This window comes from Microtus ochrogaster, chromosome 4 (genome assembly GCF_000317375.1).
Source record: "Microtus ochrogaster isolate Prairie Vole_2 chromosome 4, MicOch1.0, whole genome shotgun sequence".
NCBI classification, from domain to species: domain Eukaryota; kingdom Metazoa; phylum Chordata; class Mammalia; order Rodentia; family Cricetidae; genus Microtus; species Microtus ochrogaster.
In genome coordinates this window covers 51,001,865-51,028,931 of record NC_022011.1, presented here as the reverse complement: position 1 = coordinate 51,028,931, position 27,067 = coordinate 51,001,865, and the positions used below count along the sequence as shown (strand labels likewise).

Below are 27,067 nucleotides of genomic sequence, written 5' to 3'. Positions count from 1 at the left end.
TTTTAAACATAAAGCAAAGAAAACCAGTCTACAATTCACAATCCCAGAGAACCTAGACAATAATGACGACCCTGAGACATAAATGGATCTAATCTACATGGGAAGTAGAAAAAGACAAGATCTCCTGAGTAAATTAGGAGCATGGGGACCACGATAGAGGTAGAAAGGGAGGGGAGAGAAAGGGAGGGGAGCAGAAAAAAATATATAGGTCAATAAAATAAAAAAAATTAAAAAACTGCTCATTGAATTGCTGACTTGAGTTTCACTTTTAAAAAAATCTTTAAAGGGCTGGAGATATGGCTCAGTGGTTAAGAGCACTGGCTGCTCTTCCAGAGGACCGGAGTTCAATTCCCAGCACCCACATGGTGGCTCACAACTGCCTGTAACTCCAGTTCCAGGGGATCAACAACCCTCTTCTAGCTTCCAGAGGCTCCAGGAATGTATATGGTGCATATACATACAGATAGGTAAAACAACTCATATATAAACTTAAAAAAACAACTGTCAAGTGGATTTTGGGGGTTGGGACAGAATTTCCAACGATTTCTGAAAAAGCCCTAAGCACACGCCTGGCACATATTTATGTGAAAATCAATCAAGTTTGAAAAACCTTGAGGATGCTTTCGCATCCTGCGCTATCAAATATTCAGGAGAGATTTAATCCTTTATGCAAAATATGCAAATAAATAAGCACAGGCATCCATTAGTATGCAAATGTGCTTTTGTTTTAGCGGATGCTTGCATAATTGAACACAGACCCTTTAAGACGGTCTGCTGCAGAACAGGACACCAGGCCAAGAAAGGTTAACCTTGGGGCCTCAGAGTCCAGACCTGGTGCAAATCCCAGCTGCTGTCCATCAGCCATGGCTACAGCTTCTCCATCTATAGAGGTTTAACAGTGTTTAACTGTGTTTAGCAGTGCCTCCTGACAGGGCCTAGCATGGCTCCTGACTTTTCAGGCCCGTGAGAATAGGAGCAGAAATCTTCAGTCTCAGGTGAGGTGTTTGACTAGGCTGGTCACACCCGGGTTTCAGTAGGGAGGGGGATGGTTGAGCTTCCCAAGAAGCATCTCAGTCCTGCCGTTATGTGCCACACCCACCTGATCATGTGCTCTCTCTGCCAGGCACTGGGCCAGAGGCCCCATGTAGGGAAAACGGCCCCCATGGCCTCTCACACTCATCCAGCCTCCCCATTAGCCCACCAGAGGAGTCCTGGTCGATAAATGGGTCCTGATGGGCACATTTTTTCTTCTGCCGAGCAGTTTAATGGCAATTAATTTTTTTACGGGAGGATTTTTAATCTGTGGAAATGGATGGAGTCCCCAAGTGCCCTGTCAAAGCTCCAGACCGACCTAATCTATGATAAAAAATGCAAAGCGAGGTGATATAATCTGAAATTAAATATCGGGCTTCATTTTCCTTTGGCCCGGATGGATGAATATTTTATATCTATTGTGATTTAATTTTTTGTTAACTACAGCAAATTTCTAATTCATCCAATTCCCAAGTCCTGTGGCTCTGACCCCTGAACCCAAACTCATCTCTCCTTAGCCCAGCTGTGGCTTCGTCACTGACAGAAACTAATGGTCACTACCATCAGGGTGACAAGGTGACTACGATGATGAATGCAGCCAGTGGCACGCCCTCTGACCCTGTGTCAGGCAGATGGCAGGTCATTTTTCAAGCAAGCCATTAAAACAAAACAACAGAAAGCGGGGGGGGGGGGGAAGATGATGATGATGCAGAAGGTGGTTGTATTTTATGCATTTTCAGGGCACCTTCCAGAACCTTCTTGTCGTTACCGTGTCTCTCACTCTTGAGTGCCAAAGGTGTTTGTCCTCCCACCCTGTATCACCTCTGGAAAACTTGTGTGTAGTCAGAGACTCGTTATCCTAGAAGACACGGCTTTGCTTGGGAGCAGAGGCACCTCTCTCTCAACATGTCACAAAGACATCCTAGACTCTTCCTGACCCCCCAACATCTGAAAATATGGCCTTTCGTTGGGGTCCAGCTAGATGGGGGGAGAACCCTCCAGTTTACCCCCACAAGCTATAGAGGCAGCACCCTGACTGGGAGGCTGGGTATCTATAAGGATCCAAGCTCAGGCCAGGCAGTGGTGGCACGCTCCTTTAATTCCAGTACTCAGGAGGCAGAGGCAGGCAAATCCCTATGAATTCAAGGCCAGCCTGGTCTACAGAGCAAGTCCCAGGATAGTAGAACTGAAACAGAGAAACCCTTTCTCAAAAAACAAAAAAGGATCCAAGCTCAATCTATCCTAGATAGAAGCCCACCGGGCTCACCTGCCACCCACAGGTCACTATCTAGATCCCCTGAGGACCTGCCATAAAACTGGCAGCCATCCCATGGGTCAGGGCAGAACACCTACCTGCAGGCAGCTCACAGAGTCTCCCCACCTCCACTGCCCAAACATGCTTTCACCTATAATCCTGGATCCCAAATCAGGGAAGGCACACAGCAAAGTGTCCACACACGTCAGACAAAGGGGAGAGCCAGGGCTTCCACCTTCCCCCATCTTTTCAGCATGTTACTGAGAGAGCAGCAGGATGACAACACTTGGCGTGTGGCCAAACGGCTTTATGTCATTCCCATCTGCAGAAGCTTAAAGGACAGCTCACATCACTTGGGGAGTTGTGGACTTCCGCTTCACAACAAGGAATCCTCAGATCTTAAGACTCCCAAGCTTCCTTGCATGTGGTAGAGTTGGCAGCCATGTCCCCAGCACAGAATCAAGAGCCTTGTGTCACCCTCACCAGCTAGAATCACAGACTCTGTGGTCCCTAGTAGCAAATCTCACCTCTGCCTTTGACAGTTCTGCGGGGGACAGATGACTTTGGAGTTTCTCTTTTGTAAGAAGCACTTCTGATCCTTTTGATGTTTGTCCTTGGAACTGAGTGAGGAGAAGGGGAGAGAGGGTGCGGGGAACCTTAATCAGACAACCGGCAAGCAGGCAACACATTCACCTTGACCCCAGAGCCTGGGTTAGTGTTTGCTGAATGAATGATTGCATGAACCAAGTCGCAAGGAGGTCCAGGTGTAGCGTCTTTGCCCTGGACATGACTCCTACCAGGGAAGGAAGATGGAGGCTGGAAATTAAGAGTCCACTCTGATTGACAGACATGTTGGCATCACTCTGATGGGGGAGAGCCTCTTCAAAGCGCCACAGGAAGTTCAGTGGCCAACTAGAGTGAACTTGTTCACTTGGGAGGCTGAAGTAGGAGGACAAGTTCAAGGCCAACCTAAGCTACTAGTGAGGTCCTATCTAAACAGGAAAGAGGAAGAGCATTAAGAGGAGGAGAAAGAGGAAAAGAGAAGCAGGAGGAGGAAGAGGGGGGAGGAGGAGGACATGTCCTGTGGGATTCCTATTGTGTGACATGCCTAGCGTCATCAAAGCTACAGAGATAGGAAGCAGAATAGTAGGTCCGAGGCTTTCCTGCATGTCTTGCTTTCAGAGGAAAAGGAAAGTGTGACAGTCAAGAGCTGGGGACCAGTGGGCCTGGGAGGGCTGTGACTTCTGCATTCCGTACTTGACCTGTAGCCCAGCAGCCACACTCATGGTATGGAAGAAAAGATGGCTTATCTGACAATTGCTAGAACAGGATTTTGTGGAAGGCAGAAGAGAAGATAGGGCAAGGCTCAAGGAGGTCCTGTCTGACCTGTCCCTCAGCCAGCTTGGGACCCTGCCTACATCTGCCATTGACTCGCAACCACATGGCAGGGAGTGCCCCAATACACCTGTGCCTGCTGTCCAACAGGTGCCAGCTGGCATACTGACCAGCCTTTACCCTAGCTATCACCTATGCCCCTCCCTCTCCATCCCCTCCCTCGCATCTACAAAACCTCCTAAAAGTCTACACAGAATCTAACATGCAGTCTAACCAGCAGCCCTGAGCCCAGCATCCTCAGACAGGCTTGAGGCTCCTGCTATCTTTTCATCCAGGTTCCTTTTTTGTTGAACAAAACCATAGCTGTTGGGATGTAAAAGTCTTCAGCCCCACCGGTGACCCATCCTTCAGTACCCCCAGGGCCAGGCAAGGTCATCTTGGGCATTGCCTTCCATCTATAAAATGGAATAACAAGCCTCAAGGTTAGAAGGGATCTCAAGGTGTGGGTTCAGAACAGGTGGGCCTACAAGGCTGTGGGAAGGACGTGGCCCCTCTCTGCACAAAGGATGCCTTTGCTCGAAGACAGCACCCGGTCCATTCCTACCGTGACTCCGTTGGAGAGGCAGAGAGTAAGAATCCAAGCTCCTAAGCATAGCAGGATGTCATCCACTCCCTGACTGATCCTTTTCTAGCCAGGGTCCTTTCTAACCATAAGTGTCCTTGTTAGTCTCAGGGTCCAACCTAGAGCCACTCACCTGAAGCATGGTGCTGGGGAATCCTCGAGAGCTCCCGTCTCAAGCTGAGAGGTGCCTGGTCTTTGCTTCTATGTTCAGCTGCACGAAGGATGCCTGAGCCAGGAGAATGGAAAGAAAAGATCAGAGCGAAGTAACTTCCAGAATGGAGTTCCAGTTTAGAGCCCCTGTAAGCCTTTAAATTGTTCCTCTGTTCAACACCTCAGGCCAGAAAACACATCCCACAAGGCCATCTGGACATATACCACAGTGACTAGCTAAGAAGTCACACAGTCTCGTCAAAGCCAGCACAAACATCTTGGCCCGGGAAGCTTTCTCAGGCCAACTATGAGCAGAGCCCTCTAACGGGCCAACTTTCTTCTTTTGACACAGTCTAGGACCCAAACCCAGAGAATGGTGCCACCCACCACGGACAACTTAATTAATACAACTGAGATAATCCTAGGGCCAGCGAGATGGTTCAGGGGGTAAAACCACATGGCCATGCAAGTTTGGTAACCTGAGTTCAATCCATGGAGCCCTCATAATGGTGGAAAGAGAGAACTAATGCTACAAAGTTGTTCTCCGACCTTCACATGCTTGTCATGGAACACATGCCACCACACACATACATCATGGATACAGAGAGGATTTTGCTTCGTTTTGCTTTGGTTTGGTTTTGATTTTTCAAGACAGGGCCTCTCTGTGTAACAGTCTTGGTTGTCCTGGAATTCCCTCTGTAGACCAGGCTGGTCTCGAACTCACAGACATACACCTGCCTCTGCCTCCCAAGAGCTGGGACTAAAGGCATGTGTTACCGCCATCCGGCAGGATTATTTATTTATTTAGTTAGTTATTTATTATGTATACAGTGTTCAGCCTACAGGTATGCCTGCAGGCCAGAAGAGGGCACCAGATCTCATTACAGATGGTTATGCGCCACCGGTTGCTGGGAATTGAACTCAGGACCTCTGGAAAAAGAGTCAGTACTCAACCACTGAGCCATCTCTCCAACCCAAGAATTATTTTTTTTTAAAGTCCATTTCCCATAAACTTATTGCCCAGGTGATTCTACAGCTCATCAAATTGACCAGTGAGAATAGTCATCACACGAGGTGACTTTGGCATAAACACAGAGGCCACAGTACTGACAGCAATGCAAACAATAGAGCCTGTGCTCTTAAGAGTCTGGGTTCTGCAAGGAGTTAGATTTGAGACCTCGTGTATTGTAGCAGAGAACTCTCCACTTTGCTTTCTCTCTGAGACTGTGTATGAGGCTGAGTTTAAAGGTGATGAATTGTTTAATTTCAGAGAAAAAAAAATTCCAAGCAATGCAGTGTTCAAGCTATAGCATGGGTATTGCTGGCTTTTAGCCAGGTTTGCAGTGAAACTCAGAAGCAAGAAGCAGAGAAGGATTTGAAAAGCCTTCGGTTTGACCCGAAAAGAGCCTTTCGCAACGTCGGAGCTGAGGATGATCTGCATGAAGATTAATTTCAGGAGAGAGCTGCTGGGGCAGCCTGCTTGCAGAGGGACACCTAGGCACTCAAAGGCCACTGAAGCCAAAGTCCAAGTGGGCCCACTACAGCTAGGCTGGTGGCAGACCTTAGCGTTGTCCATGTGATGCTAGTTTTGAGGCACAGAGAACACAGAGATCACGAGCTTGTGGAGGCTCCTGATGAGATTTCAAAGAAAAGTCTTAGGAGGCAAAGTCAAGATTCCTGCAAATTGTTTGCCCTCAGAAGGATGGAGTCTGAAGCTCCGAAGGTGAAACCTACGCTGCAAAAGAGACCCCAGGAAGTTAGAGCTTCCTGGGCAGTAGATGTGCTGAGGAAAGCTGCTGGCCGCAGCACAAACAGCCCAGGAGAGAGAATGCAGGGGCTGCAGCAAGTAGGGCCTAGAGGTGGGACTGCCCAAGCCCTTTGGAGCTCATACCATGTTCCATGCACCCTAAATGCTGGACACAAACTACATAATACATACTACAGGGGCTGGACGGATGGCTCAGTGATTAAGCACACTTGCTGTTATTGCAGAAGATACTGGTTTGGCTCCCAGCAGCCACTACAGGCAGCTCATACTGATGTGTTTATATGAGTTCATCTTCTGGCCTCCATGGGCACCAAGGCACACATGTAGTGCACATTCAGACACACAGGCAAAACAGTACATATGTTAAAAAAATTTAAGCTAAGCCAGGCGGTGGTGGTGCACGCCTTTAATCCCAGCACTCGGGAGGCAGAGGCAGGTGGATCTCTGCGAGTTCGAGACCAGCCTGGTCTACAGAGCTAGTTCCAGGACAGGCTCCAAAACCACACAGAAACCCTGTCTCGAAAAACCAAAAAAAAAAAAAAAATAAGCTATAGGATCTAATATTTTTCTGATAGTTTCAATCTCAGCTTGGCCTAACACCTCCTTGATGTTTCTTTGTTTTCTTTGAAATGGACGTGTTTGGCCCGTAACATTGTATCTTAGAAAAACAAAACTTTCTGCCTTGAGTATCAGAGGAAAGTTTGATCAGATCATTTAACAATTCTAGAACCTTTGAGCTTCTTGGAGATGGGCTAAGTGGATTTTTGCTCTGAGGTAAGACCTCAGAGTCCAGGGCAGAATGGTATGGTTTTGATATTAAAAGGTTTCAAAAGCTCCTGTGTTGAAGGCTTGATCCCAAATGGTGACAGCACCTGAGGTGTGACCAGATGCTAATTCTAGGAATGTGTTAATCCACTGATGGGTTTCTAGCCAAATAGGCTAGGGGAGCTTGATAGGAGGACAGAGTGGGTCTTTGCAGGGTACATTTTATCCCTGGGTCCTTATCTCTGTCTCTGCTTCACATTCACTGTGTGGTGTGCAGGTTGTCTCCGCCATGCCCTTGCACCGTGCGTGCAGATTGTCTCTGCCACGCCCTCTCACCATGCGTGCAGGGTGTCTCTGTGCCACACCCTCACACCGCACGTGCAGGGTGTCTCTGTGCCACGCCCTTGCACCAGGTATGCAGGGTGTCTCTGCAATGTCCTTGCACCATGATGCTCTTGCCTTATAGCAGGTCCAGAAACAATAGATGACCGTGGACAGAGCCCTCTGAAACACAAGCCAAAGAAAATCCTCCTCTTCTAGATTCTTTTTTTTCCCCAATATTTTGTCACAGTGTATACTAACACGCATCTCAGAGAGCAGAGTAGGGCAGTCGTGGGGGGAAGGTACACGGTGACTGGTGACGAACTTTGTTGCTTCCTCTGTACTTAACTGTACTTTCCAAAAAAAAAAAAAAAAAGTACTCCTTGAAAGAAAGTCACAGAAGGACAAGACCCATGGGCTCCCATTTCTGAGGTACCCAGAGTCATCAAACCCACAGAGACAGGAAGCAGAAGGAGGCAGGTGCCAGGGGCTGGGGAGGGGATAGGCTGTTGGGGTTGGAATGAAGGATGGGTCATTCTAGAGAAGGGTGGTGGTGATGGCTACATAGCAAGAAGCAGGTGCCTACAGTGAACAGAACACTTTTAAATGGTAAAGACGGGACTGGAGCCATGACTCAGCAGGTGATGGTACTTGTTGTGAAGGCCCACATCTTAAGTTCCATTCCCAGGATGGATGATAGAAGGAGAGCCCCTGACTCCTGCAAGCCGTTCTTGACCTCCACAGCTGGGCCATGGCAATGATCCCACACACACATACATACACACACAAATAAATAAATGTAATCGATTTTTAAAACAGTAACATGACTAATTGATGGAGGAAGGTCATTGGTTAATTAAATAAAGAAACTTCTTGCCCTGATAGGTTAGAACATAGGTGGGTGGAGTAAACAGAACAGAATGCTGGGAGGAAGAGGAAGTGAGCTCAGAGACACCATGCTCCCCTCTCCCGGGCAGACGCAATAGCTCTGCTCTCTGAGATGCATGTGATGAAGCAAGCCACCAGGTCAGACATGCTGAATCTTTCCTGGTAAGACCGGTGCTACACAATTTATTAGAGATGGGTTGATCAGGATATCAGAATTAGCCAGTAAGGGCTAGAGCTAATGGGCCAAGCAGTGTTTAAAAGAATACAGTGTCCGTGTAATTATTTCGGGGCATAAGCTAGCCATGTGGGCGGCCAGGTGCCGGGGACGCAGCCTATTACAGCAACTAATTTTATGTTCTGTACTTTACCACAGTTTTTGAAAACAAACCTACTGCCTTAGAAAACAGATCCTTCTCTCCCCCAGAGAAACCCCTAAGCAGCTGCCTGGCCTCCAGTGTCTCCGCCAAAAAGCTCTTGCAGTATTTGTTTAACTGTCACCCGCCTTTCCTGCTCCAGAAAACACAACCTGTCTTGCTGTGGGTAGCAGGTGGGCTTTGCTGGTTGCACCTAATGGCGCCCAGGTCTGTTTGAACAGCCCCCGAGGTTGTGGAGACAAAACAAAGATCCCACTCCCAGGAAACTAGGTCCCTCCTTCGTCTCCCACAGGCCCTCTGGGTCTCTGTTTTCCAAGGCTCCATCCCTCCCATATGACATGTAGCTCCCAGTTGTCTGTCTCGAGGGTTGTCTGTCCCGTGTACCTCGGTCACCACCATAGCCTGGTCTGAAACACTACCTTCCTGGAACCAGCCCTCCCCTTTCCCACAGTCTGTGGTCCACACCCGCTGGGCAAAGCGGCCACTGACCTGGGCAAGCAGCCACCGGAAGGTCATTTGTCATCCTCGGGGTCTTCCTCCGGAATCCTGTCGAGGAGGTCTTGTAGAGGCACGAGGCACTAGAGGGGACAGAGGTGCCCAAGGAGGCACAGCTAGCCTGCCACTGTGCCTGGGCCCGGATCTTGTCCCTCAACTGCTCCAGACGAGGGTTGCTCTTCCTGGGCTGACGCTGGGGCCCCAACACCAGGGGTGGCCTTTCTTTCCAGGGCCCATGGAAAAGTGCGCATGAATCATGCCCGCCTGAGGAGCCAGAGAGTCGGCCAGATGACACTGAGCTGTTCGCATCCCTGGTGTCCAAGCATGGGGACCACACGGGCAGGCTGCAGGTCTTCATGTAGGGGCTTGGCTCCTTGATACAATCAGACCAGGCCACAGAGGGAGATGCCCCAAGAGTCCCCAGCTTCTGGGAAAGCAAAGGCCACTTCAGAAAGCTGTCCTTGGCTGTATGAGGATGGAACTCTTCTTCCCTTGGAGAGAGTGACAGCACAGCCAGTCAGAGAGGAAGATCTCAGGTGGAGTCCTGTAATCCGCAGAACCCCTTTCTCCTAATCTCTACCTCAAGCCTGAGGAAGACAGGAGGGACCAAAAAATGCCACCACCACGTGGACACACCCTGACATTCTCAGACACTAACCACAACCTTTTAAGGTTGGTACCATGATAAGTTCAATTTATGGATGAATAAATTGAGGTTAGGAGGAGCCAGGCCAAGCCCAAAGGCACAAGCAGGTTTTGGTCAGAGACCCACACACTGGACCTCCGCATCTTCCCACCTCCCACAAAGACGCCGTCCCTGGGGGAAGGTGACCACAGGACTAGTAACAGTGCTGATAGTTTTTTGTCATGTCTGCACAAACACTACCTGGGCTTGATGGTGGCCTTCCGACTGGCCATTCTCCCTGAGGCCTTGGGGGAGTAGAGACCTTCTTGCTGGCTGTCCCTGGGGCAGGTCTGCCAGGTTACCCTTCGGAAGGTGGGCAGCACACCCATGGCTGAGGTTGGCATTGCACCAAGGCAGGAGGGTATGGATGACGAGCCACACCACCTGGGGGCCCAGGTCTAGCGGTATAGTCACATGGTAGCCTGCAGGTCTACCACCCAGTGCCCATCATGGACTGGCTACTGCCTTGCTCTGGGTACTGTCCAGTATGGGTCCTCCGGCCCTCAGAACAGTCATTAGAGATGGGTAGGGACAATGAGTATTAGCCCTGGGTAGACAATGGCTGTGGGACTTCCTGATGGGCTGCTTCTCATGGGGTGGGAGAGAATTCCAGGTGACCCATGACAGCATAATAACCCCGTGTCACTGAGTGATGGCCTGAGGCATCAACCCCTACGTGTGGCTCTAGCCAACAGCTGCCCCTGACATTCTGGGGAGCACACATTCAACAGAGACTTCTGAACGTCAATATGGTGGGAAGGATTGGGTTCTGAGGTTGGTAAGCCCTGTGCTCAGCACAGTTCCACAAACAAAGGACTCAAAGCCCAGCAGGATAACCTTGGACACCAGGACCACGCCCCACCCAGAGGATTGTGGGCACCTCACAGGCCCTTTGTTGCCTGTTGGCTGGGAAGGGAAGGTGCGGACAGAATCAGGAATCCCACCGGACTTGGGGCTTTTCTTCCCAAGAGTTCCCAGAGAACAGAAGACTACAGCATGAAAATACTCAAGACTTGATGTTTCTGTTCCTTAACGGTGCAGGAGATGGTTTACAGGGCTTGCGTATGTTGGGTGAGCCTCTACCTCTGAGCTATACTCCATCCCTGAGACTGTTACTGACGGGTCTGATCTAGGGAAAGTAACAAATCCCCAAAGACAGCAATCCAAAGACAGACTGCCTGATTGTGAGCCGAGGCTACCTGTGTCCCACCAGCTCCTAGGCTCTCCCTCATAGCCAGGACATTCTGGCACAGAAAAGATGGGACCCAGAGTTGAGTTCCGGGGCCCTGGACAGACCTGGTGCCAGCTTCTCCATCTACTGCTTTCCCAGGGCTGAGGGAGAAGAGGCGTTCTAGCTGGCTGTTTCTAGAAAGGTCTGCGGGTGTGATACCCTTAGTGGGCTGACACTGCTTTGGAACAGAGGCAAGGGGATGTGGTGGGTGAGCCCTGCCACCTGGGGGCCCAGGTCTACTAGAACAGTCAAGTATTCCTCTTGGCAGTAGTAACTACATGGTTCTGCCTTGACTGCTGGCCTAGAGTCATCCTGCCTGGGCGCATCTGCTCCCATGGGCAGACCTGAAGCAAACCTCATTCATGTGTTCCAGATGACATTTTTAAGAGATCAGTGGTCTCCATGAGCAAACTACAGGGTGGCATCAGGTATTTTTAGATGTCTGGAAAACATGTAAGCCTTCTAGGCTTTCCCAAACATGCTCCAAGAGGTGACTAGAGAGCCAGCTAGGATTATGCCAGACTGGGGCATGCTAACCCAAGCCAGGACATGAGGAAGCAAAATAACAGGGAATGACCACAGCACCCTTGGGGTTCAGAGAACTCTGCTTTAGACTTCTCTGCTCCAAAGAGCCTTCCCAGAAGGGCCTCTGCAGCCTTGCTATCCTGTCTCTAACGTTGTTGCCTGTTAAGATTGGGGGGTGGGCAGCCCTAAAGTACTAGGGCTATCAAATCTCCAGGGGCTTGGAACTATGTTATGTAACAGCTTCTTTTGTTTGTTTGTTTGGTTGGTTGGTTGGTTTTTCAAGACAGGGTTTCGCTGCAGTTTTTGGAGCCTGTCCTGGAACTAGCTCTTGTAGACAAGGCTGACCTCAAACTCACAGAGATCTGCTTGCCTCTGCCTCCAGAGTGCTGGGATTAAAGGCGTGTGCCACCACCAACAAACCAGGTTTATGTACCAGATTTTTACCAATATTGAAACATTACAAACTGAAGGAAAGCTCTCTAGGAAGAGAGGCAAACAACTCAAAATAGATTCAGGAAGTCCCTGAAACCTACCAGATTTACCAGGCCCCCAATGCCAGAGTATGCAATAAAAGACTTCTCTCAGAGAAGCCAAACTTCAAAGCACAGCTGACTGGGAGAAGCAGAAACCAGCCAAGCAGCCTAGAAGAGTTTTAGACAAGAGTCACTTGGAAAGGACATTCTCCAGCCTGTTGTGCTGCCTCCAGACTGTGCAGTGTGCTCCAGGTTCCCAGCTTGTGTGAGCTGTCAGCTATGCTGAGGTGGGCCTTGGTGATTTAGCTGTTTTTGAGTCATTTCTGCTCCTGTAAGTCACCCCCTCCACACCCATATTCCTATAAGTAACCCCAGTAAAACTCCTTGTTTCCTCAAGCTGGACTTGAGTGAGATCCCTACTTTGGTTTGTCGTGGGCTCCCTATCAGGGGTGAGTGTTGCGTCTCCCCAGGAAAAGATCTGACACATAACACCCTTGAATCATGGTTACCTTTGGCACCAGGGAGCCCATGAGGTCCTGTTATGTTCTCCTAGAGGCAGAGGAACAGGGTGGTTCTGAGCTCATGAGACAGTATTTTCTCACTGGACTGGCATCCCTACTTCCCACCCACAGGAAGCTGCCTTGGGGCTGAGCTGTTTCCACTAACTGGGGTTCGACTTATCTGAAAGAAACCGCACCGTAAACACAGCGGATTAGCTGTAGCAAGTACTTGTCTGCTGCTTCCAGCTAAGTTATTAAAGCAAAACCCTGGTGAGCAGAAAAATAAAACCCAGTGAACAAAAGCAGCAGCAGCCCCTGCAGGCTGGCTCCCACCCACTGTGTGGGAGCAGTGCCACCATCCTGCAGGCCAGGAGTGCCTATCCCTCTGTCTCCCATGCCATCCCACGGGTTTGGCACTCTGCCCTCCTTTGTCTCCCTCAGCCTTGGCAAACAGCCCAGTGGAGGCTGCCACCATGTCATTCTCACAGCCCAGGTTCACCCCTGAGGCCTCAGCTGCAGCTCCGAGGCCAAGGTCAAAGTCAGGGTACCCTCTGCCGATATCCAGTCCATGGCAGGATAAAATCCATAGACGGCCTGTCCTGCCCCAGGACTGCTCCAGCAGCTGACCGGACAAAACTGCACTGTGTCTGCCATAGGGGAACTAGGGGTAAGGCATTGTGGCCTCTGGGCAAACCATGGCCCAGGAAAAGGATGGCACAGGCCCCTCCCCCCCAGGCCACGCCTGCTCTTAGTGCCAGCGGCAGCATCCCAGCCAACCTGGACACACATCGCAAGGCCTGGAGGTCTGAACCTCAGGACCCTTCTCTTGGGCTCCTGGCACTTCCCATTCCCTTTGCCCCATGCTTGTGAAGTACGAGTGCAGTCTCAGAGGCCACGTGTCCCCATCCTTCCTGCATCCTCCCTCAGCTCTCTGGGAGGGCGGTGCCCTGCCATCCTACTGACCACATCCCCTTCTGCCTCCCTCAAAGGGCAGGGCCCCCTTAGTCATGAGCACAGCCTTGCTAGCAGCCAGACTGGCCAGGTCCTTTTACAGCATTCCCAAAGCCCCCTGTGAGGCGCTGTGCTAGCCACTGGGGAGTGTGACCTTGCATCAGACTTTGACAGTCTTGTGAAGCTCACTGTACCAGAGGGACCAAGTCACATTTCGAAGGTCCTGGCTGGGCCATAGTCCAGAATACTAAATCCTCACTACAATCCACCCACCACACCCTTGCAGCCAGCAGCAGCAGCAGCAGCAGCCACCTGTGGGTCCTCGGGACCATGTAGAACTTCATCCGAGGAGCAGCTTCTTGTCAGGGAAGGGATAGGAACATCCAGCAGAATAGTCTTCTGTCCAGTGACCTCAAACAAGTCATTCAGAGCTCTCGGCCTAAGTATGCTCCTCAGAAGAGTGGGCCGAGCCTTAGGAGGGCTCTGTGAGGGCAGAAGTGCACAGATTACAAGGTGCTCACCTGGCTGGGCATAGGATAATAATTGAAAACATACCAGGACCAGGAATGCTGGCCGGGACCCAGTTCGCTGTCCGGTTCCTCCATGAACCACAGAGGTACAGCTAAGCGTGACAGCTACTGGGCAGTAGAGCCCAAGAGGCACCTCCCCTCCGTCCCCTGTGACTGCAAAAAGTACACAAGCTTCAGCACGCAGCATATGCTATGTTTAGGCTACAGTCTGGGTGGGCAGGTGGCAGCGGGTGGGGAGGGGCTTTCTTCTGGAAACCTGCGTTGACTCTAATTAGCCCCATTGTTTATTTCTCACCGCCTCCTCCCTGGTAGAGCAAAACCCAGAGCAGTCTGGGGGCAGCCAGTGAACCGTGAAGGGGAGCAGGGCACCACACCCACCACCCTGGGCCCCTAGGGCTTGAAACCTCAGCACACTCTTCAGCAACATTGACTCAAGTCTGGCGTCCTCATGTTGGCATGGCACCCAACTGCCAACATGACCGCCTGGACTACAGCCCGATCAACACCTCCCGCTGCCACAGGCCTATCCGGAACACACCAGAGTGCTGAAGGCAAGGAAAAGAAGTGGAGCCTCGGGCTTCTAACAAAAGCATCTTACTTTCCGCAGGCCAAAGCAGGTCACAGCTGGGAATAACAGGCAGATGGCAGGGGCACCCTGTGTATAAACACAATTCTCTTTCATGACACACAACATACACATAGCACACAGATGCATGCATGCACACACACACACACACACACACACACACACACACCTGAGGGTTAGCCAGCTCCGTGGCTGGGGTGGGGTGTGGGCGTCTGATTTGGGTGTACTTCTAAATCCGGCGACCCTATCTTCCTAGCCCCCCCAGCCTGTTCCAACACCAACTGCTCTCCAGGGAAGTCAGCTGACGCCTCAGTCTGATCTGAGTCCCAGGAGACAAAGGCCACACAGAGGTGGCAGCTGCAAGGGTGGAAAGGAGCCAGAACAATAGCGATGATTTGGGAAGGATGCTGCCGTTTAAACAGGCAGGAGGAGGCGCGGAAAGGATGGAGATGAAGCCGACAAGTGGAGTGGACACATGGCTCTCCTCTCCTCAGAGGAGATGGCTGGCAGGAGATGCAGGCACAGATGCCAGGAATGCTCCTCCATCCCCCACCCCAAGAGCCCTGCTCTTGCAAAGCCCCTCTGCTTAGCAACCATGACACAGCAGCCCCACTAAAGCTTGGGAGACTATCCCTGCCCTGCAAGGAGGGAGATGACCCATGTCGACAAGAGAGAAGAAGGCAAGAAGAAACCCCAACCCAGCACCAGCACAAGCGGCTTGACTATGCCAGGTCCTGGCCAGGGAGCATACTATGAAAGGAGCCTGTGAGCGACCCTCCCTGAAAGGGTCAGAACAGGGGTCTGGGAGGCACAGCTCTGGGTTTCCATCCAGTGCTCCCTTAGCCTTCAACACACAGAACCCCGCCCTCTGGGGGGCATTCCAGCAGGACTTTCAGCCAAGCGGTAGTGCCAAGAGCCCTCCAATTGACATGACAATGGGGGGGGGGAGTCCCCAACAGTGGGGCCTGAGCCCAGTGAAGAGCAAACCTGCGGAATAGAGGGGCAAGAATACTTCAGGCTGAGGAAGCTGAGAAACCGAAGTCTCCTCCTGCCCACCTCTGCCATACCACCCTTTCCCGGACCCTCCCCTAGAGACCTGGGGAAGACTGGGAAAGATCTGCTAGGATCCCCTCCCAGGTACTCACTCACTGGAGGCCAAGCCAGGAAGGGCCAAGAGTCTAGGAGCCCAGGGCTGAGTCAGGGAGAGAGGTAGACCCATACACGGGTTGCCAGAGAAACCCTGACTCCTCCCCACAAATCCCTGCTCAGCACCTGGGAGACTCAGTGTCAGGGAGGGGCCTTATCTGTGCTGCTGGCCCGTGGGGGATTGTGGGTGGAGTGCGGGTGGGGCTTTACACCTGGGGCTCTCAACCCCATTAGTCCCTAAGGAGAGATAAAGGAAGGGGTTGTACACACCCCACTGCTCCCCACCCAAGGCTGTGGTGATGTATCTTCAGCCTGGTCCAGAGCTTCCCCCCAGGTTTTGATGTTGACTCAGCTCCTGGCCTCTGCATGCTCCCTGCTGCAGACACCCTCAATCCCTGACTCCTCCGGCAGCAGCAGCCTGGAGACCTGCAGGACCCCAGATTGCTAACCCACAGCTTCTGAACTGTGGGTTGAGGCAGACTGGACACAACAACCAGGCCTGGAGAGCAGCCTGGGAACCTTCCAGGAGGGTAGACAGACACTCCCAGGTAACAGTCTGATGAAGGTCCTCTCCAGCTGCAACTCCCAATGATGCCAGTAGGTGGTGCTGAAGGACACAGAGCGCTCCTGCCACTCACTGTCCCTCTTGCAAAAAGAGATACCCCTCTCACCCAAAAAGTATTCCGGGGGGGGGGGGGAATATCTTTTCTCAAAAAAAATTCCTCTGGGTGTTCAAAAAAATACGATTCGGGACAAAGACTGGAAGATGGCTTTGCCCCTGGAATACACAGGGCACTCCTTGTTCCCTAGAAGGAGCATGGTAGGGAAGTAGACAGGGACTCAGTGCTGACCAGGCATAGCCCAGCCATCTGCAGCAAGACCACACTCTAGGTTGCTCTCACAGGGCACTAGTCAGGCAATCCTGAAAGCATATCTTCTGAAGCCCATAGTTCTAGAGTTCTGGGGACATGCCAACAGCCACCCCAGTCATTATCTAAGACCTGGCCCCAACATCTGAGGTTCGTTCCTACATGTGGACAGGCCTCAGGTGTGTGCTGGTCCCCGGAGATGAGGTGACGCTGAAGGGACACTAGACAGCCCCAGCATGGCAAACACGGCTCTGGCAGGCCTTGCTCCTGTGAAAAACTGTTAGATTACATTCCTAAAGCTAGCTCCCAAGGTCTGGTCCTTTATTTGGTCATTTCCCCATCCTGAGGCTAACTACCAAGCTCTAGCTACCAAAGTATTGAGCCCAGCAACAAGAGTCCCCCTTGGCTACCCTAATTAACATGCCCAATTAAAATTAAACACCTTATTCTAGCATGGGGTTCCTCCTTTTACCGTTATAAACCACCATTTCCCTGTGGCCTGCATCTGTCACCTCTTTGCCCCACCCACACCCACCCCTGGAACAAATAACCCTTCCCTTCTCCCCTGTTCCTTTCCCCTTCTCCTTGTCCCCCGTCTCCTGTCTTTGTCTCTTATTCCCTGCCTTTTGTCCCTCTGGGACAAACTAATCTCCTTTGTGTTGAGAACTTGGTCTTGTGTCCTGAGCCAATACCGATCCCTTTCAGACTTTTTGATGTCAGAAAAGCAAGAAGTCCTCTGACCCAAACACTAAACAAAGCTTATGCTGGCTAGTGTTTTTATGTCATCTTGACACAAGCTAGAGTCATCTGCGAGGAGAGACCCTCAACTGAGGAAATACCTCCCTAAGATATGGCTGCAGGGAAGCCTGTAGGACATATTTAGAAATTAATAATTGATGCTGGGTAGTGGTGGCACCTGCCTTTAATCCCAGCACGCAGGAGGCAGAGGTAGGAGGCCAGTCTGGTCTTCAGAACGAGCTCTAGAATGACCAGGGCTACCCAAAGAAATTCTGCCTGGAAAATAAATAAATAAATAAGATGAATGAATGAATGAATGAATGATTGTTGTGAGGGGGATCAGCTCATATGTGGGCAGTGTCAACCCTGGACAAGTGGCCCTGGGTCTAAAAGAAAGCAAAATGAGCAAGTTATGAGGAACAAGCCAATAAGCAGCATCCATCCATGGCCTCAGCATCAGTTCCTGCCTCCAGGTTCCTACCCAGTTTGAGTTCCTGCCTTGGCTTCCCATAATAGACTGTGATTCAGAATATGTGAGCCAAATAAACCTTCCTCTCCCTAACTTGTTTTTGGTCATGGTGCTTCATCATAGCCATAGAAACCCTAACTAAGATAGAGGCCAATCTGTGAGGACCCAAAATATTCCCGAGGGAGATCCTGGGTCATCCCCCAGCAGCAGCAACTCTCTCACCATGGGCGAAGTCCCCAAGTCAGAAAACAAGATGGAGGCACCTCTCAGGGTGGCCTGGGTTCTCTGAGGCTCATCTGCAGCAGTCCCGACTCAGACCACCAAGTACAGATAGCACCAAAGTCCGGCTTGGTGAACCAATGAGTTTTACTGGGGCTACGTCCAGGGCTGTGTGGAAGGGGTTATTTACAGGAGCAGAAATGCCTCACTGAGAGCGGCATCACCAAAGCCCACACCAGCACAGGTGACTGTTCACAAAAGCTGGGGAACCTGGAGCATGCTTCACAGTCTTGCAGGCAGCTCATCAGGTTAGAAAGTGACTCAGTTGATTTAAGTCTCTTGCAAGCAGCTCAGCTTGTCTCAAGTCTTTGCAGCTTGGCTCACCTTAGAAGGACTCTCTTAGCTTTTATTGCTTACTCTGGGTCTGCTCAGGAAGGGGTTTGGTGAATGTGTTCAGTTTCAGGGACTTCCTGAAGCTATTTTGAATTGTTTAGCTTCCTGGCTAAGGAACTTCCGACAGGATGGAACATTTCAATCTAGGAGGAAACTCTTACACAACATGCCAACTCTGCAGCTGGGCCACCAGATAGTCAGGGCCACTTGAGAGCTGCCTTGTGGGTATTAATTTCCATGTCACAGGCACTGGGCAGAAAGGATGACACCACACAGGTCTTGGCCAAAGTCAGAAGGCTTCGCGTTCAAAAGCGCAAGGTTCTTTCTTTTCTTTTAAGATTCATTCATTTTGGGGTTGGAGAGAGGTCTCAGAGGTTAATTCCCAGCAACCACATGGTGGCTCACAACCATTTGTAATGGAATGTGATGCCCTCTTCTGGCAGGAAGGTGTATATGCAGATAGAGAACTCATACATAAATAATTTTTTAAAAGATTATATTTCTTTATGAACATGAAATTTTTACATGCATATGTGTGTGTACCACATGCATACCTGTTGGATCCCCCCGAAATGGGGTTATGGATGGTTGTAAGCCACAGTGTGGATGATGAGAATAGAACCCAGGTCGAGGGGCTGGAGAGATGGCTCAGAGGTTGAGGGTGTTGCCTGCTCTTCCAGAGGTCCTGAGTTCAATTCCCAGCAACCACATGGTGGCTCACAACCATCTGTAATGGGGTCTGGTGCCCTCTTCTGGCCTGCAGGCATATATGCAGACAGAATATTGTATACATAATAAATAAATAAATATTAAAAAAAAGAACCCAGGTTGATCGCAAATACAGCAGTGTTCTTAACCACTGAGCCATCTGTCCAGCTCCCATAAAGTTATTGCTTTTCATTGACAGGTAATGTACTCAAACTACCTGGTCTCCTAACCTTTAAAAGAACTCTGAATCCTATGCCAGACTCTCCTGCTTTGGTTCCTATCCTTTTGTCCTCTGCCTGGCCTCCAGCCTCCTTTGCGGCATTGTCTCTGACCTGCAGCTGCAGAGTCATGGCTGTCCCTGTGGAAGAGGAGAAGCCCAGCTGGAGCAGACATGAGCCTGAACCTCACCATCTCTACATAATAGTCAATATCTTCTCTTAAGCAAACAGAGCCGAGAGACTCTGGGCTCCAAGTGCAGAGTCCAAAGATTTGCTTCCAGGATGCTTGGATTCCAGGGTACTTTGCACACTTGTCATGTGACTTTAAGACTTCAACAGCATAAAGAAAGATCCCAGCATGTCTAGCTTGACAGAATGAATGAGTTTGCTGGGGTTATTTCCAGAAGTGAGTGACACGTGAGCAGGTGGACCTCCAAGGAGGCCGGCCCATCTGTGTCAGCCTAGAACCCACAGACAATGTACAGAGGGAGGGAGTGGTAGCTTGAGTCTCATGTGCGGGCCAAGTGGCCCTCCTCTGTCCTTCCACAAGGGAATGTTAGCAGCCTCATCACCATAGACCTACTACTAACTATACCATTCTGTTTATTTTGTTTCTATGACTGGGCCAAGGTCTCCTCTGGGTCACAACAGCACCGCTGCTTCACGAGAGTTACCAAGCCTGGAAGAAACAGACATGCCACAGCACCCATCTCCATAGTGATTGTCTGTAACTGTCTTCCCCAAGCCTACCATTGCTCTCCCATCCCTACACTCAGCTGCTCTATGGCCAGGAGGAACGGGTTCCAGAGCCCCCAGAGTTTGAGGTTGCAGGACTTACAATACTACAGAATCTTCTTATTTGATCCACACTGACTTGTAGCCCTCTATCCCAGACGTAGAGCTGGCACCTCAACATCTTTCTGTACCCCATTCATTTGGAAGGTCCCCACACTGCTCTGAAAGAGCCTTATTCTTCCTTTTTCCTAGCTCTTTTTTCTAGTTGGCCTCTTAAGGTTTTGGAGACCCATTCTGCTAGCGGCTTCATGAGAACGGATGCTCTTGTGATGTCTTTGTCCCTTTCTCTGTCTGAACATTAGAGTAGTTAGCTTGACTAGGTATAGAATTCTGAGATATGAGGGCATTTCCTGTGACCTTCCAGCTTGCAGGTTGCTTTCAGAAGTCCAAGGCATACATCAATTAGAGGTTCAGGAAAGCAGGACTTGGTTGTGCACTCTTGTAATCCCAACTCTGGGGAGACGAAGCAAGCAGATTGCTGCAAACTCAAGGCCAACCTGATCTACATAACAGGTTCTGGACGACAGAATAAGACCCTGTATCAAAAAAAAAAAAAAAAAGTAAGCCGGGCGGTGGTGGCGCACGCCTTTAATCCCAGCACTCGGGAGGCAGAGGCAGGCGGATCTCTGTGAGTTCGAGACCAGCCTGGTCTACAGAGCTAGTTCCAGGATAGGCTCCAAAGCTACAGAGAAACCCTGTCTCGAAAAACCAAAAAAAAAAAAAAAAAGTATCCAGGAAAACCTGTGTAAAGTTTATACAGGTCATGTGGACGGCCATAGTCAGTACATTAGCACCTCTAACGAGCTGTGTACACACGATGATGGAGATGAGGGGACTCTAATATGACAGAGATCATGCTTAGCTGCCAAAAGCCATGTTGCGAATGCCATACTTAAGGGCAGGGACCAGAGGGTCTAACCCATGAAGTTATGGAGATGGCTAATAGAGAATGATATTCCTCCGTGGGCATCCTTAGCAGTTGGTTCACTTCCCATAGTGAACCCTTGGTCTTTTGAGGGACTATGGCATGACTGCAGTGAGGGTTTAGGAGGAGCCTACGGAGTCACACCCCACCTAGTCAAAATATGAAAACCACCGACATGGACTGGGACGACGGAGACTTATCTCCATCCTTTTGAGAACCTAAAGATGTAGGGACATTCGCTCCCTTCACACCTCCTACCACCAGTCCTGCCCCTGCTAGAGCAGGACAGATGGGAGAGTGACAGAGAAGGCTGCCCAGCAGCTGGACCATATCCTCCAGGCTGATGCTGCTACGCTGCTCAGGTTGACGCGGCTCCAAGGCATCCTCCAAGCTACGCTGTGTGGCTGTGTGCGTGGCCCATCTGGCACGCTGCTCTCAAGACACATCGCTGCAAGAAGCTGGGCTCCATAAAGCCTTGCCCAGACCAGGCTTCGATCTCCTGCCCAGCTGTGTAAGCATTCTTCTAAGTGTCACAGCCACTCTCTTCCTCATGAGAAATGCTGCCTACCGGGCCGGTTGAGCAACCGCACACACTAAGGGTGGCAGCCTCCGGTGACAGATCCCCGTCTGACGCTCACCAGCTATGATGACTGCAGACTCAGAGATCCTGAAGCCCTGACCTTACCAATTCCAGAGCCAGTGTTCAGAAGTGTTTCTGGGCGTTCCCTCTCCAGCAGAAGTCATCTTCCATGGTGACAGAGGAGACTGGCATCTGGCGACCTGCTCAGACTAGACAGGCAGTACAGTCCACACTAGTGACGTGCTCTGACCATCTGCACACTGACAGAAGCATCCAACTTTGAGTATGGCCCAGCAGGCCAGGCTTCTGTGTGAGTGGCAGGTGGGCACGTGAATGCAGCAGGGATGGGTTTGTGTCTAGCTCCAAACAGAGAATCACAGCCCAGACTCAGGGCTCACATGAGCAATGAAACCTCACACACTGTGATCGTCTGAATGTATCCCCCAAGTTGATGTTGCAAGAAAGTCATTAAAAATTAGATAAGGTCCTAAGGGTGTAATCCCAGTCTGCCAGGTCAGTGCTCTTATATGTTGGGAGCAGTGAGACCCCAGATCCTGAATTTCTTATAAACAACTTGTTTCCCCCTGATCTGAGTGCCTACAGCTGCTCTGAGCACGAGACCTTCAGGAGTTCCTGATGGCAGGAGAATGGTTTCTGGTGGGTTTGGCTGGGGTGTGGCTATCTCTTTATAATCTGCCCCTGAACACAATAAAGGGGGCAGTCTTGGGGAATTCAAGGATGATCCGTGTTGCTGTCTCTCTGTCTGTGTGTGTCTGTGTATTTTAACCTCCAGCTCCCTTGCCCGAAGCTTGCGATTGGGTGCCCGCATACAGAGCGCAGACACGGGGGCGTGGTGCGCAGCACTTATAAGAAGAACTAACAGGCCAGGTGGTGGTGGTGCGCGCCTTTAATCCCAACACTCACACTCAGGAGGCAGAGGCAGGTGGATCTCAAGGCCAGCCTGATTTACAGAGCCTGTTTCAAGACAGCCAAAACTGTTACACTGAGAAATCCTGTCTCAGAGAGAGAGAGAGAGAGAGAGAGAGAGAGAGAGAGAGAGAGAGAGAGAGAGAGAACAGGGCCTGGAGAGGTGACTCAGCATGTGAACTCCTTCAGCTTTCCTACTCACTGGCAGAGGAGTCCCATCTCCCATTTTGTCCCATCTCCCATTTTGTCCCATCTCCCATTTTGTCCCATCTCCCATTTTCTCTGGTCTTTGTCGGTATATTATTTAAAAACAAACCGCACTTATGGGCTATAAGTTTAAAAATTAAACTTATTTATTTATTTTGCTTTTCGAGACAGGCTTTCTCTATGTAGCTTTGGAGCCTGTCCTGGAACTAGCTCTTGTAGACCAGCTGGCCTCGAACTCACAGAGATCCACCTGCCTCCTGAGTGCTGGAAGATTAAAGGTGTGCGCCACCACCGCCCTGCTAATTCATTCTCTTATTTACACACTGTGTACGAGCCTGTGTGTGTGTGTGTGTTTGTGTGTAAATGAAAGAATGAATGAGTTTTGTTTTTTAAAAAAACCAACAATTATTGTGATTTCAATGGTGTTTCCAGGGCGTCAGGAAGTCTGGCCTGGAAGTAAAACTTTACAGGCAGGCAAGGTGCCCTCAGTCTCGTGCATCTCCACTTGGGCCCACATTTTAATTGGCTTTAGACCCTGGGATGTCGTCATTTGTGATAAGAACATCCAGTTCTCCCCAGCTGCAGAATCCCCCTGTAAGCTTTGGTGCCCTGGTCCTGCAGGAAGAATGTCTTAATTACTTTTTTATTGCTGTGATAAAACATTATGACCACGGCAACTTATAAAAGAAAGTGTTTAATTGGATTCTGTTTGTTGTTGCTGTTGTTTCAGAGGGTTAAAACTCTTGATGGCAGAGCAAAGGCAGGGCAGCAGGAACAGCTAGCTCAGGGCTCACTTCTGCAACTGGGGATGCAGAAATCCCCACCCCACCCCCTAGGACACACCTCCTCCAACAAGGCCACTCCTCTTAATCTTTCCTAAAATAACTGGGTATCAATCATTCAAACTCGTGAGCCTATGGGGCCATCCCATTCAGACCAGTATAGCAAAAGGGGAAAACTGAAGACCAAGCCAGCTGGTTAACTTTGACTGCTACGTTGAGAACAAGCTGAAGGAAAGCGACCAGAGGGGGGATGTGAAAAGGACAGCCAGGAGCTTGTCACCAGGCCTGGGAGTGGGCGAATAGAGACTTGGGAGAGAGACCCTCTGGAGGTGAAACAGGGTTCAACTCCTCGCTCTTGAGGTCAATTAATCAGAAGGAGGTGCACAGGGACTTAATAAGGCACATGGAACAGTTGAGAAGTTTCCTGTCACGTGACTAGGGGAAAGAATGTTCACAGCCGATCGCACATTGGGGCTTAAATCTTGGAGGTCCAGGGAGGTATAATGAGCATCCCAGCTACATTCTGAGAACCTTTTCTCCTTGTCTCCTGCCACACTCGTCCTGCTCACGACCCTTCAGATGTCCCTATGGGTCCCCACCAAGGTGAACATGCCACCCAAGTTCCCATCTTGTGGCAAAGTGACTCTTGTCCCCAAACACTTGGTGCTAGAGCTTACGTGAGATCAGACAGGCTGTTACGGGAGGACCAGGGACCAGAGGACTCCTTGTGTCCCCAGAAGTTTTCCAGCATTATGACCAAAAGACTCCTGTTTCTCAGCCTGGAAGTTGCAGAGGTGTCCAGGTTCCCTGAGGTTTTTCTGTCATGGAGTAGCTGTCCCTGAGGGGGTTGTAACCCCTGAACCCACAGATGAGTCCACAGAATGGGGTCTCTGGGTGGGGCTATAGACAAAGCCATATGGGCTGAGGCTTCATTGTATAAAGAGCTGAGGAAGGTTTGGACCAACCTCCTGATTTGTCCCTTTCTCTAGCAGATAGACCACATTACTGAGGCCCTGCTCTCTCTGATGCACCACCCATCCTGAAGATTCCCGGCCTCTTCTCACAGTGACACAACCTAGGATTTCAAACATCCTGGCCAAGACTCGAAGAGAGAGAGAGAGAACGCCCAGGCCATCCTCATGCCATGGTTGAAAAGTGATCCCAGTTATGGCACTGATGCTAAGCCCAGGAATCTGGTCCCCCACAGCTTAGGGACAGCAGAGACAATAGTTTCTACCTTCCATGCAGAACACTGTCCAAACAGAAAGCTTGGCTCTGTGCTCAGTGAGTGTTTGCATGTCCGCTTTGTGCCGGGAGCTGCTGTGCTCTGGAATGTACAGTTCGGCCCCTACAGGGTCAGGTGGAGCCAGCCTCGGATCCACCCTCAAACCTGGCTGTGCAACCACAGCAGGCACCCACACAAGGTGCAGAAGATGGCCCCTATTACTTTTGCTCAGACTGATGAGTCTTTGTCCATTTCAGCTGCTATAGCGAAATGCCTTAGACTGTACAATCTACAAACAACACGAATCTACTTCTTACTGTAGTAAAGCTGGGACGTCTGCGTTCAAGACGCTGGCAGATCTGGTTTCTGGCGAGAGCTACTCATTGCTTCCAACACGACACTTTCTTGTGTTCACATGGTGAAAGCTGAAGGGTAAAAGCCAAATGATGGCTGGCCCCCCTGAATACTTTGGTGGTGTGGCTAAGTCCTATTGATGGAGAGGGTTCCCTTCTGCCTCAGTCATATCCCACAAGCCCACCTCTTCCTCTATTTTTATTCTATGTGTATAGGTGTTTTGCCTGCATGTATGCACAACATGTGTGTGCACTGTCCATGAAGACCAAAAGGGGGCACTGGATCCCTGGGACTGAAGTTACAGATGGTCGTGAGCTTCCATGTGGGCACTGAGAACTGAACCAGGTCCCTCTGAAAGAGCAGCCAGTTCTCTTAACTGCTGAGCCATCTCTCCAGTTCCAGGTTCTCTTAATACTATCAAATCAGGTTGTACAGATTTGATCCCAACCTGGGTAAAAATAACAGTATAGTGTAAGTGAAAAAAATAAAAAGGGATACATATAAGGTAGGTACTATATGACCCAAGTTCTATAATAGCCAGTGTAGGTGAGTGGGCTGAGCCATGCAGTGCAGTGGCTGAATGGCACCCCCTGAATGGCACCTCACAAGACACCCCCTGGAGAAAGGTGTTTGCAGATATAATGAAGGATCTCCAGATAAGATCATCTTAGATTTGGTTGGCTCATGTCTTCTTACAAGACACAGGGAGGAGAGAAGGCCACACGGAGAAGTAGGGCCACAAGCCCAGAGATGTCTGCAGAGCCCCAAACTGTACCTGATGCAGATAGCTTCTGCTCTGAGTCTCTGGAAGGAGCATGTCCCGGGTAAGCACACATTGTGGGGAGCAGGTCCTGTTGCCATCTAGATCTGGGGTATCTAGCTCCTGCACTGTGGAGATATAAATATCTATTTTAAGCCACTCAGTTGTGGTCCTTGACTGCACCAGCCCTGAGACAACCATGTGGAGGCACATGCCTCTTCCTGGTCACAGTTAATGAGTACTTACTACCCATTACATCACCACCCTCGTGCACTCCATCTCAAGATTCTAGGAGGTCAGAATAAGAGCTGGGTGGTGCGTTAGTGGCCACACACACAGGAGGGCCTGCAGGCATATGAAGCTCCATTGCACAATCCCACTTCTAGTAAGCTTCAAGTCCGTACTCCTGCATCCCACTCCAAGCCTGGGGATCGGAGCCTGTCTATACAAGGAGGAACCTACTGGCTTCTGTTTGCTATGGGGGGGGCGGGGTGTCCAGGATTTGTGGGGAGAGCAGATGCGCACCTTCCTGACTCCGCTGGCTTTAGGCACCTGTCAAGTCTTTCCCACCATACACCCCACGCCAGGAGCATCTCAAACTGCTCATGAGCCAGTTGCCTCCAGGTCCTGGTGAGTGCATACCTGGGCGTGTTACTCCCGGACACACTCACGTCACTGGTCTGTGAGGTCCAGGAGGGCGCAGATGGGCGGGAAGCGGGACAAGGACAAGACCCACAGACAATGAGGAAGTGTAGGCCTACTTCCTGCATGTTTCACCTGCTCCTGCAGGCCTCAGGGACAGCCTTGGTGACAAAGCTTACAACAGTCAGTGAGAGCCCCAGGAATGCTGTGTGGCTAGGTGACTCGTGATGGCAGTGGTGTTCAGTCTCACGTGGAGCTGGAGCTATTTTCCTCTGTGTGTGTGTGTATGTGTGTGTGTCTGTGGGTATGTCATCTCCCTGAGGCTCTCGTGGGTGGGACAGACCATTTCCTTCTTGGCTCCTATGGAAAAATAACATAGACCCATCTATCTACTTGCTACTCCACCTCCCCAAGGCTTTGAAGCCCCCAACGACCATCAGTGGGTGATTCTGTCATAGGAGAGTGTGTTTGATCAGGACAGCAAAGAAGAATTCACACCTACATCTTAAAAAAAACAATTCTTTTCTCAGACCAGTGCACTTATTTGGAGACCAGGGTAAAATTGAGTACATTTTTTTACAGGTGCGTCTGGCTCTCTTTTCCTTCTCTCCCAACATGTCTCTT

At 50.4% G+C, this 27,067-nt stretch overlaps 1 protein-coding gene across 1 annotated transcript in view; it reads right to left on the bottom strand.

Moving 5' to 3' along the window:
• The window catches only part of LOC101979818, a 54,809-nt gene extending 39,158 nt beyond the window's left edge, over positions 1-15,651 (bottom strand). Inside the window, exons 1-5 of the mRNA XM_026778632.1 lie at positions 15,632-15,651; positions 13,683-13,853; positions 9,000-9,496; positions 4,378-4,470; positions 2,815-2,907 (exon numbers count right to left, since the gene is read on the bottom strand). Of these exons, the coding sequence (XP_026634433.1) occupies positions 2,815-2,907; positions 4,378-4,470; positions 9,000-9,496; positions 13,683-13,714 (715 nt within the window). The 5' untranslated portion in view covers positions 13,715-13,853; positions 15,632-15,651. The remainder of the gene's footprint in view (positions 1-2,814; positions 2,908-4,377; positions 4,471-8,999; positions 9,497-13,682; positions 13,854-15,631) is intronic.
• Positions 15,652-27,067: the final 11,416 nt, after the last annotated feature.